The sequence below is a fragment of the Pectinophora gossypiella genome, chromosome 16 (genome assembly GCF_024362695.1).
Source record: "Pectinophora gossypiella chromosome 16, ilPecGoss1.1, whole genome shotgun sequence".
Classification (NCBI taxonomy): Eukaryota; Metazoa; Arthropoda; class Insecta; order Lepidoptera; family Gelechiidae; genus Pectinophora; species Pectinophora gossypiella.
In genome coordinates this window covers 7914445-7926731 of record NC_065419.1, presented here as the reverse complement: position 1 = coordinate 7926731, position 12287 = coordinate 7914445, and the positions used below count along the sequence as shown (strand labels likewise).

Sequence of the window (12287 nt, the reverse complement as noted above, 5' to 3'; positions counted from 1 at the left end):
ATTAACGAACGTCGGCACTGCGCTCAACGAACACATGTTGTAAAAGCAAAATAAATTAATCAACACTTTTACTCACCAATATTTCATCCAATAAGTCCTATGTCTGTGATTCCTTTGGCACAGAAACTATTGAATCTTGTTGCTTTCACAAATTGCATTAGCGAAACGAATAATGACAACTAATCGATTATTTCTTATATTACACTTGAATATGAAAATGATTCTATAATTTGTATTCTAAATAAGAGGAGCAATATGGTTAAAATAGCAAATAAATTCGTTAATCCATCGCAAAAACACTTGTCAAATTGATTATATAGAATTGTCAGATGAGAACAGATTAGGGTTGCCAATGTTAATTTGGCAAAGTCCCCAATTATACAAGTCAAATTCCTAAAAGGGGACAAAAGTCTCCACAAATATGATACAAGTTAATGTTTTATTCTATGAAATAATAATAAACAGCCTATATAAGTTTCACTCCATCACCCGGAAGACGTATGGAGCATACGCAACCACGTTCTGCACCACCGCAGGCAGGTTGGCGGAGGTGTTTTAGGGTTAGTAACTGGGACTAACGGCTAAGCATATATCTTCAGATTCTTCCGAAACACGATAATATCTCATTATTTCGGACAATCAGGTGATTTGGCATGAGCTATCCTCTAGAAACAAAGGACAGTCAGTCGAAAAGTGATTTTAATTATTTTGTCGATGTCTAGGAAACACCCAGACCTCCAGATGGTTATAGTAATTTAAAAAAACTTATTAAAATTTTTTGAACAAAACTCTTTTCCCGCTTCAGATTCCGCACACTTTGGGGAATTCCTTACGAACTGACAACCCTAAATGTCAAATAAATAAACTTTTGCGAAAGGCAAGGAACTAGGAGGCCATAAAGCCTACAAAGTGATTTTCCTTGTTTTCAAATTTGTCGACACCTAACGGTGACGTCTTGAAGGCATTACAAAATGATGTATTAAGCGATTGTATAAAAAATTAACAATAGATTTGTTTGAGTAATAAAGAATTTTATTCTATTCCATTATTCTTAAATTTTACCATACATACCTACCTACCTAGCATTCGTCTTTCTAATGAAAATTTAATCATTGGAATAATTTAATATTCGAATGATTCTGTTTCCTCATATTCAAACCGTATTGGAACCCCGGTACCAGATTGTATTACACACAAGTTATTAATTTATCAACATAGGTATCTATAGTCAGACAACACATATCATACATCTATTCTTATAATGTAACAGTCTCAAATGTTAAAAACTATTTAATATTGATTCCCGATAGTTGAAGGGTAGTGGAATCTTAGTAGGTACATACCCTTTTCTTTACTTGTTTTTTATACAGGTTTATAATTTAATTTTAATCACTCGTCAAACAGAAAGAAAACATGTTGTGGATTAATTTGGTTTATTTTAATTAACAGTTAATTTAAATACTTCACAGCGTAACTATAGACTATTGGTAACATTGTTATAATGTTAAATTCAAATAAATTAAATTGAAATTTGCTATCAGACTGGAACTATTACAAATAAAATGCTAAATATGTCTATTATAAATTTAATATAACATTACTCACTCACATTGATGACATAAAGCTAAGTGAATATTTCGAATACATTCATCTTGTACTCACAAAAATTACCACCTAAATGACATGATGAGTGTGTACTTGTAAATAGTTCCTAATCGTGTGCAACATTCACAGTGCAAAGTCAAATATTGCATATGATACTGATTGGGCTACAAAATAAGAAGTACCATCCAGTAATGTAATGGAAAATGCTCCTTATTTCAAAAAAATCCTAGTGTCTTAAGTTTACTTAGTAGCTTCCTTGAGGTAGGCGATGAGGTCTGCACGTTCATTAGGCTTCTTCAGACCGGCGAACACCATCTTGGTGCCAGGGATGTACTTCTTCGGGTTCTCAAGGTACTCAAACAGGGTATCATCATTCCAGGTGATACCTGTAAGCAAATAGTATAATGGATGAGCTTTTTTTCTAGTTATTATCAGTATAAAAAAAAATCCCACACTATTATAGGACATTTACGAGGAAAGAAGTCGGCAGGCAAAGTATAAAATATATGTAATCTGATCCATTAATAGCTTCATTATGATAACATTATAATGTTATCAGTACATTATCTAGGTTGATTGATGATGCTGTAATAATTATAGGTTCTAATTTTTAGCTTCTTTATATAATCTCTATAACTAATGGTTACAAGAATCCAATATGTATAATATAAAAGTTTTGTAGGGCTTAGGGAGTAAAAGTCTATAACATTACTATATGATTAAAGGTACCTAAATTGATATATTGAAAAATTAAGTTAAAATACATAATGTATGTACCTAACACTAAAAGACCATTTAGCATGATGGTAAGTATCAATATGGCCTCGATAATGACTTCTGTAACTTACCTTTGGCTTTGTTGGCATCTGAGTAAGAGAAACCCGGAGCCTGGCCAGTCTTGCGGCCTATCATGCCGTGGAGGTTGGGGCCCACCTTGTGCTTGCCACCAGATTCAACCTGAAATACACATATGTATTATTATACAACCATCTTCTTCATGTGGCAATTGTGTTAGGTGCAAGGTAAAGTACCAATGTCAGCTACCTTACTTCCTAGTCCTTGACATAAGTGCACCATTTTTATTTTAGTATTAATAAACTTTATTGCATAAATATTATGAAGATATTTAGTTACTCTTATGTCTGCCTCAATCAACCAAAATGTTCTTCTTATTACTTTTAGACATGATTACCAGTAATAAGTAACTAATCATGTTTTAAGTTAAAATAATGTAATCATGATGTTGTAATTAATTATTTCACTGTGTGAAAATATGAGTATAAATATTTCTTTTATTTTCTTTTTTTATCTATTATATAATAAAACTGATATGAGTGAACTTTGAACTCTCAAGGGATAACTTAATGTGAAATTATGATTAACTAGGTTACTCACTGTGTGGCACTGTGCGCATCTTTGCACGAAGATTTTTTTTCCATTTTCAGAGTTGCCCGCAGGAACACCCATTGTATCCTAAAATGTAAAAAATATAATAATATTACTAACTTAGTGTGTAAAACGTATGTGTATAGCATGTGGGTGTAATTCATAAAAAAAAAAAAACTGTGTGTAACCAGAATCTACTGGAATTGCGAAGGTCTTGCATTGGTCATTGTAGCGCGAAAATGAGATATACAGTTAGATCATAAATCATAGTTACACAAAAGCTTTATCTGTGGCTGTTTCACTCTTGAAATATTTAGTAATTGGAGTGTTAATTTATAATCAGGTGTTATCTAACTGCAGAACTAGACTACCACAGATTTAGGTCAGGATCAATGTCACGAGGGAATTCCAAGGCACAGTGTCGTAATGACATTATTACGTAAGTCGCGCTAATAGAGCTTTTTATACAATATCTTAGGCGTTTGACCTTTATATTGTTAAGAGAACCAAACGAGGAAGATATCCTGCTTCTGTACTAAAAGTTTAAGTAATAAAATGATTATTTCCACGTTTTATAGGTTATTTCACCACCAAGGGCGTGAGTTACACGAACAGCAACATAGACAAACTTTACATGGAATAGAATATTATGCAATAAATTTAATTTTTAAACACATTTTAAAGTATACTCACTGGATTAGGTTTGAGATAAAATTAATTTGAGAATTTACGCGAGACGTCGACGAATTTCGATTTTCGCGACACTGACAGAAATGTACTAAACTGACTGACTGAACGAAACGAATGACAAGTTACTGGTACCAACTAGGGTGTTTAGGTGGCGCTACCATCGCCACGGAAAAACGAGGTCTCGCCGGAAACGGCCGAACTTTTGCGACGCGCAAATATTTAAAATATAATGCGCGCGCATTTATTTCTCATATTACCTATGTTATATTTCTACTTTCAGATAATAATAATATCCTGTTTTCGACTAATTGTAACCCTGCTGTTTTGTAGTTTCACGTCGTTAAATAGTCTATCCATTAATTTAAGTTCCACAGTTCATATTAGACTAGGCATCTAAAAAAAATATGCGCACTCACTTATTTTCAACAGGTTAATTTTTGTCCATTGCAAATTGGCACTTCAGTAAAGTACTAGGCAACTGTATATTATATTAGGTAGGTATTTATTTATATAAGTTACAAGGTAGGTATGTTTATTACAAAATCTATTATTATTTTTAAGAAATTACATACCTAAATCATATTTGCACAGGATGTCACTTGCACTTCAAACAATCTACAGTCAAAGTTAATGTCACTCAATTTGTATTTTGTCAATGCTATATTTTTATTTTTTCCAAAAAGTTCTTTACATCTAAGTAGGTACCTATGTAAATGTATTTGTATGTTGGATTAGTGACTTCGCTGGGTTTATACCCAGCAGGGTTTATAATTATTAATTATCTGGATAATTTCATAGGTTGCCCTGCTGGGTGCAAAGGATAAGAAGCAGTTTCTAGTGTTATGGTTCGTAATATTTATTGATTAAACATTAAAGTAATTAAACATAAACGGAATAAAGTGAATAATTTTGTAATTTTGTCATTATTCATTTGTTTTAACTTTTCTTTTATTTATTTTTTAATCTTTTTTGTTTTCCCATCTTTTTGTTTATTATTACATACCTACGTACAGGTCAAATTGATAATTATCCATTCCGTTACAAATATATAAAAACAAACACCAACGATTTGCTTTAGTTTCGGTGTTTCGGTAAAGGCCAAGAGGTACTCTATAGAATAGCGTTATACGGGGAAAACACATACAAATAATCCTGAATGGAGCGGGCAGGGCCACTAAGTAGTTATCACAAGATGATTTACGGTTCTTGTCCTCTCCAACAGGATTTTATGATATTTTGAATGAAATATTAACTTTAATAGGTAAGTACTTAATACTTTCAAGATAGGTACAGAATGTTTCTTGATTATTTTGTTATAGTAAGCATTTACTTAATAGACCTATGAACGAAATATTTCAAAGTTTAAGTAGCAATAACTTTATTACATAAGACGTTAGCGACTTTCAAAGACTTCAATCGCTAAAGTTATAATGGGAAAACTTCGTCAGCACTTGATTTTATTAAAGGAGATCATCGTTAGCGAAATATTTTGTTTGCCTAAGTATTTACTTTATTAAAGCGTGTATTAACTAACGGTGATGGAATGGTAGATCTGCGCCCACTAGTCGACCGTATTATTAATTATTATGTTAATGATTATAAAATTCACTTTTTGCAGTTTTGTAATAAGAGGTAATAAGCTCAAGTTAGAGTAAAAAACCAATTTAGTAATGCCATCTTGTGGCAAATATGTCGAACTTTTGTGTTACATTAAAACCGTGAAACTGTGAGGCGGGAATGTCAGCGTTCAGCAATATTTCGAAGTGAAACGTTGTAGTTAAATCTTTACAAGATGTCGTTACTTGTCTACTTTAAATTTAGAAAAACATAACTTGCACAACGTCTTGGCACGGTGCGGTGCACGGTGCTTGGGGCGGTAAGTATATTATATTATACTACCACGAAACTTTTCTACTGCTTCATGAAAATCAGTTAGTAAGGCACAGACCATTATACAAATTTTGTTCATTGAGAGATTATGTATAGGTACAAATTGTCTACAATATTAGGGATTACAAAGGTTTATATACGGTATGTAGGTATATGTATTAATGTGAATACGAAATATAGATACACCGTGAAAGTAAAAGGAACGATCTCATAAATATGTATTTTTACCGCATTTCTATATGCAGGATATTGAAAAATTTCGGGATTCGGCAACGCTGAAACCATTTCCGTATTTGATAAACTTTTGTACAAATAATATTACAGTTTTTAGCTCTGTCGTTGTTTTTTCAACGTGTTTGATTGAAGGAAAGTATAAAATAAGTATCTGTCTACTCTCATTTTAGACAGCCTAACGTAAAAGCAGTTCGCTGTTTTGATTTCCCAAGAGACGTTCAATTCGCTTTACTTTTTTACTGAATTAATTTACATTCGGGTTGTGTTTTCATTGCTTTCTAATATTTTCTTAAATTTGATTACAAAAGTCCAAAAAAACTCTGTCTCTTTAAATCCAAACTCGACACAGTATTATGAATTTTGAAATCCTAGAGATTTCAGGTGTTATTTCATAATTCTCGTCCTGGAGAACTGTACTGCACAGTTCAGATTCGTTTTGAAATATTTTTCAAATCATTATATCCCTACTTATGATTTTAAATGTTATGATTCAGCGACTTTAACACTAATGGCATGAATAGAGCCCAAAGTCCGCAAGTAACTATTACCTAATTTTTGTGGTTCCGGAACGGGAATATTTTGTAACGTTCGAGTTTGTGTGCACGCGTTCACTCAATAACGCGACACGTTTACATTATTTATACACTTCCGCTTCCGTCCGTTTGTCCGGTTTTTTTTTTGACGTGACTTATTGTAGATTTGCCGCAGATGACATTAACTACTTGGCCGGACAAATGGGGAGCGCTGAAGGCTCTCACCCGTTTGTCCGGTCAAGTAGTTAATGCCATATGCGGCACATCTACTATATCACGTCAAAAAAAAAGCTTCCGTCCCGTATCATTCATGGTGCAGCCCGTACAGCCTGGTGGAGAATTTTAAAATCTTCCAGTCTGTATTCAAATTTAATTCAAAAAAATATCTTTATTCAGTAGGTAACATTGATATAGTATAGGTACATTTTGAATCGTAATTTTTTACATAACGAACGTCTCATCAGTCTAAAACTACTGCAGTTTCTCACTGATCAGTCACCGGTTCCAACTTTATTTCTTTAGCGCAAACTATAAATAATAGCCCTACACATAATTAATGTACTTAGTTCGCATCTCACTAAAAGTAGGTTCGGTCATTTCGGGTCTAAACAAGTGTAATAACTCTTGGTTTCCCTAACCTCAAGTTCGGACCCCGATTAAAAATAAAATAGCCGAGGTAGGATTTAATACAATTTATGACTTCTCCTTGTTAGTCTTAATAATATGAACGACCCGTAAATACGTCTAGTTTAGGAAGATGTACGGTTATTTCCGTAATAGCCTGAAATTGGGCCATTTATTATGATTGTGAAATGGCGAGCGAAATAAAATAGACCTCAATACACCTTGAAACTACGAATAATTGATATAAAGTAATTATGTAGAGTTTCAAGATACTACACAACGTACTGGGCTCTACTCAACAATCAGAAGTGAAATTGGCAGGTGATTATCCGTTTAAACATAGCATCTGGTCTAGTACTTAGTAGCTTCAAGCCGTTTGAAGGCTCCTGGATAGGTTAAACTTTGCTTGTACTTATAGGCTGCATCAACAGCTTTAGGAGCATCTTTGATGTTTGGAGGAGCTCAAGAAAGACCTGGGAAGGAAGGTAGTCTTGTAGTAAAATATCTAATAATTGAACAAGCCCGAGACTGCTAGCTGCACTTTGTTGATCACTAGGTCAACAGAAAGTGCAATTATAGAGTAAAGTTTGCTCTGTGTAGGTATGTACTGGTACGTTTATTAGAAGGGAACAAAGACAATATACAATAATTTCTTTTATTAGTTCTCTTCAAAGGAAACATTCATTTCAAGTAAATTGCAGGTCTGACGATTAGGTCGCAACAAATCCATCAGATAAGAAAATTTAATTACAAACTAAGTACTTAACGCACGTTTTTTCACAGTACTTTATCAGGGCCAAAGAATTTGAATAAATTGTTGCCGACGCAGCTATTAAGAGGTTTTACTTTGGGTTTACGATCTGAATCTCCTGATAATGGAGGGCTGTAAATTCACTTTCACTCTCTGTTTAATCTTAGCTATTCCTGCCCTTTAATTGTTTCTGAGCGTTTGAACAATTCCAAGATTTCGATAGATATCTAGAAGTTTCGTCGACAAATAAACATTTTAAATCCAGGGAAATTTTGAAAACTCTGCAAATGTTAAAATAAATAATAGTGCGATGATGTGTACAATACTTAGGCGGGTCATATACTTACTTCAATATTATTTCGTGAATCAAAAACCATATATAGAGGATAATAATACCTAATAGCCTCCGTGGTTTAGTGGTTAGAGCGATGGGCTCACGATCTGGAGACCCGGGTTCTTTTTCCCTTTGTTTGGTAAGGACGTCCCAGGCTTGAATCACCCGATTGTCCGAAAAAGTAAGACGATGCCGTGATTCGGAAGGATACTCTGAATTATATCGCGTGGTCTGCCAGTCTCCCAGAAGAATATCCTCGTACGATACGATTATTATTAGCGCAAACAATGAGGACGTCCTAGTGCCGAGCAGCCTTATACCGACTTGTTAGCAAAACTTTTACGTAAAACTTCCACCCACTCAGTGGATTTCACTTGGCGGCGAAGTTTTCTCTGAATATTTTCAACAGCTTACTGTTTAGACTTGTAAATGCACTTGTTTTCCCTGTTTAATGCATAATATTGTGAAGACGACGTGTTTGCTTTTGCCTAGTCGCTGCTCCTGTGTCGGATTTACCTTAAATTATTTTTTGTTTCGTGTGCATAGAGTAGGTACTGTGTGATTTAAAACTTTGTGGTTCATGGTTGTGTTAACTCTATTCTTTATGTACTTACCTACGTAGAGCTCAACACTATGCAGTGACAAAAATACGAATTTCAAAAGGGTCAGCAATTTGATAGGACAAACTCCAATTTAATTACACAGTTCCATTATTCATGAACATTTCTGGGAAATATATATCTACATATACAAAATCACGCCTATTTCCCATTGGGGTGGGCATAGACCACAAAACTCCACTTGCAGCGATCCTGACACACCGCTTTCGCTTCTTCCACTCTTATCAAAGTTTCCAGTTTCATGTCAAGGAATTCCGAGGCTTTTTAAAATAGAAAAAGAATGAATGAGTGAACCATTTTCCAAAAATGTAGGTCACGCTGAAGACTCCCAGCTGTTACACCAAAATTTATATTTAAATATCAATCGACATGATTATCGTCCTTCGACGGCGTCGACGTCTGCTTACCTTAAAGTATCTATCGTCTTCCTTTGAAGATTAAAGACGAGCATTGCTTTATACTGTGTGTCACCAAATACTCTTGATGCTTAAAGTTCATTTGGTATTTATGAAGGTGTGCCCCCGCCTTTAATTTAATATTTAAGTACCATTTAAAATAACTTTATAGAGGCGCTAATGCGACCTTAACTTAAATTTAATTGTATGGGCGATGAATCGTGAATTACAAATTGTACATTTTATTGAAACTTAGGTATTGTTAGTACTATGATATTAATTTAATTTAGTACTTCTAGATTTTTGAGTTGTGCTTTTAGTATTTTTTTACTTTCCGGTATGTAGTATACGTACTATCGTATCCTGCCATTCATGCAAAGGGTAGCGGTGTGAACTGACATGAAGTGAGACCTCGGGGGGATTCTTAGTAGAATTTTAAGGTTTCGATTTAGGTATATCTTTAGTTGCTCTATATTTACACATAATTCACAATTCATTTATTCGCCTGAAAAATGATCGGTACAGTACGGTGAACGGTACTAAAATAAATTAACGAATATAACAATTATTCTTTCCAAATCAAAAAGTCATTACAAAACAATACAGAAAAACAATGTCAAAGAATATACATACATACTAGCCCATCTGTAGTCACAAACAAGTAAGTATGCAGTTGTTAAATTGTCCTCTCCACGAGCACAAATGTAAATGTAATACTTATCCATTATTGTATAAATTAGGTTCGGGGAGCTACAGCAACCAAAGCCCTAGACGCGCCTCGAAGCACAGGCGATCGGAGCGTCCTCGGATGTTTTCCTCATTCATGAATATACAACAAGGGAGCGACTGTCGGGCGCAACAGTGTTTTGTTTCCAAGAATCTCTAGTATAACACAAATTGAAGCCTGTAAAGCGAGCTCCAAAGCCAAAGAGTTTTTAAGTTTTAAACACAGACTAATTACACATTTCCTTAAGTGACCTGCTTTGCTTTGCCTTTCGTTTTTGTTTAGAAATTAAGTCTCTTTAAAAGTCTGGACTTTTGTTTATACCTAGGTACATGGAACATATTTGATATCTAGAAACATTGAGAAGTGTATAATATATGCGAAAAGGTCCAAATAACGGCATGAAGAAGATATATCGTGTGACGATGTGAAGCATTTCTAAAGCTAAAGATCTGGGAGGCTTTCCTTTTATGATTTGTTCAGATGTAGGTAGGTCCCTATTTGCCGTCCTAAAACACACGCACGCTATAAAATTGGGAATTTGAATATTTGGCTTTATCGATCACGTTCAGCCATGTCACCGTATATCAAAAGCAATGCGGATTTACTACCTAGATTTTTTATTTATGTGCACATATAGAGTAAAATTTTGAAGAAAATTAAAAAAATATATATGTACGACCATATTTTAGTTGTGTAGGTAATATAGTTATGTTGTTAGGGTCAACTCGAGCCAGACCTAAAAATATTTATTATCGTTTTTGGTTCCCTAACTTTTATACAATATGCTTGGGTCATCGTACCGGCATTAATTATACTTACACAAAAACATAATATTCTTGCCGGTTATTCCAGCGCATTCCAGGCGTGAAGTAAAAGCTCACTAAAGACGATAGTGTTGGCACTTAATTGGTTTGTAGGACCACGGATAAATGTGGTTATCGCAAAATTTATGAAAATTTTAGTGTTTTTTTAATTAATTTCAGTTCCATACTTTTGTGACGGAGAATTCCACTTGATATCAACTCAGAATCATGGTCTCAAAGCTTTCGTTACGATGTCACTTAAACGTCTGGTTTTTTTTACAATTTCACTATTAAATTTGTAGCTCTGCTTGCCTCAACAGAAGGTTTAATTATAATTTAGTGAAAAAATGTAAGTAAATATGCACGGTACGTACAAAAGCAGATATAGAACTCAGACAAACGACGGCAGAATTCTGGTGTTTCAAAACGAAATACCTATTCCAATTTTCTCCAGACATTGCTACGGAGCGAGACATATCTGACAGACACAAATGTGGTATTCACGAAGTCATCACGCCACATCACATTCAGCAGGTCAATAACCCGGGGGAATAAAAAAAGATATAAAACATTCGGTGACGATTCGAACAAAGGACTTTGAATATTTCAACGACAGTTTGTTTTGATACCATTATCACGGTAAATGCTTACAGGAAATTCTTACAGAACAAAGAATATTATGTCATTGCAAATAGTTGATGTTTTTCCAAATGCTCGCTTTTTGTTGCAACGTTCCCTTTATAAACTCATGTTTGTTAGAGCTTAGTACCTATATCTATTAAATAGGTACTTAATCTGTGGTTAGCTTCCTATCGTCGTTGGTTCTCGCCTTTTGGTATTACAAAACCGTGTTTGGTGACAATATATCAACCTATTTTTCCCATTTATAGATTTACAATAAGTTTACATAATTATGTCTCTTTTGTAGACCCATGTCATATCCTTTATTCTTCTATGACTATAACTCGTTTGAATACAAGATGATTATTTTTTTACTATAAAAAAAGACTAATTGTCTCATACATTGGTTATAAATACTTTGTTACATCGTCATGTTCAATCAAGAGTACTCTAAGTCAGCGAGCGTGCATGAAGTCGCGGGAGTGGAAGAAGAGAATGTGATGTGTCAGGATCGTTGTAAATGAAATTTCGTGGCTCTGCCTACCCAAACGTGAAATAGGCATGATCTGATGTGTGTATGTAAAAAATAATATAAATAAAATAAAAATAAAAATGAATTTATTTCTGTAAATCAGTTACAATTATTGGACAGGTCTCCCCAGTAAGTAATCAGATACTTGTGTTGGGAATGACCCGCAACTTACCTTAAGGCTAGGTAACTACAGTTTTACAGATAATTGAGCCTCTTAATTTTATTTAGATAACAACCAGTTTAGATAATTTAAGTTAATTAATGTAAGTTAGTGTTTAATTTATAAGTAAGTTATAATTTTTGATGTAGGTAGGTTTATATTTTATGTGTATGAACAATTTCAGTTTCTCGTAATTACATGTTAATGTAACTTACCGTTCACAACTAAGATGCTGCAAACCGCAAGTCTATCGTACACAGTACTGCACTTTCCTTCCTCTGACTCTAATGAACTCACCTCCTGATTCACAACACTACTCATTATTATATAATGTTATTAAAACAATTCAATAAGTAACTTATTGTTATGCGAACAACATTGT

The 12287-nt window shown here is 33.9% G+C and overlaps 2 protein-coding genes across 3 annotated transcripts in view; both read right to left on the bottom strand.

Moving 5' to 3' along the window:
- Positions 1-330, bottom strand: part of LOC126373656 (cytochrome b5 reductase 4-like) — a 107785-nt gene extending 107455 nt beyond the window's left edge. The window contains exon 1 of the mRNA XM_050019875.1: positions 77-330. The gene's annotated coding sequence lies outside the window, so the exon portion shown is untranslated. The remainder of the gene's footprint in view (positions 1-76) is intronic.
- Positions 331-1416: 1086 nt separating this feature from the next.
- LOC126373661 (cytochrome c) lies at positions 1417-3805 on the bottom strand. 2 transcript variants are annotated; one of them, XM_050019883.1, is made up of 4 exons: positions 3685-3805; positions 3001-3078; positions 2454-2562; positions 1417-1991 (listed from the first exon to the last, which is right to left on the bottom strand). In XM_050019883.1, the coding sequence occupies exons 2-4, from the start codon at positions 3070-3072 to the stop codon at positions 1846-1848; spliced, it is 327 nt and encodes a 108-aa protein (XP_049875840.1). In that variant the 5' UTR covers positions 3073-3078; positions 3685-3805; the 3' UTR covers positions 1417-1845. The 2 variants fall into 2 exon arrangements, with proteins under 2 accessions (XP_049875840.1, XP_049875841.1); XM_050019884.1 differs by lacking the exon at positions 3685-3805 and adding an exon at positions 3266-3284.
- Positions 3806-12287: the final 8482 nt, after the last annotated feature.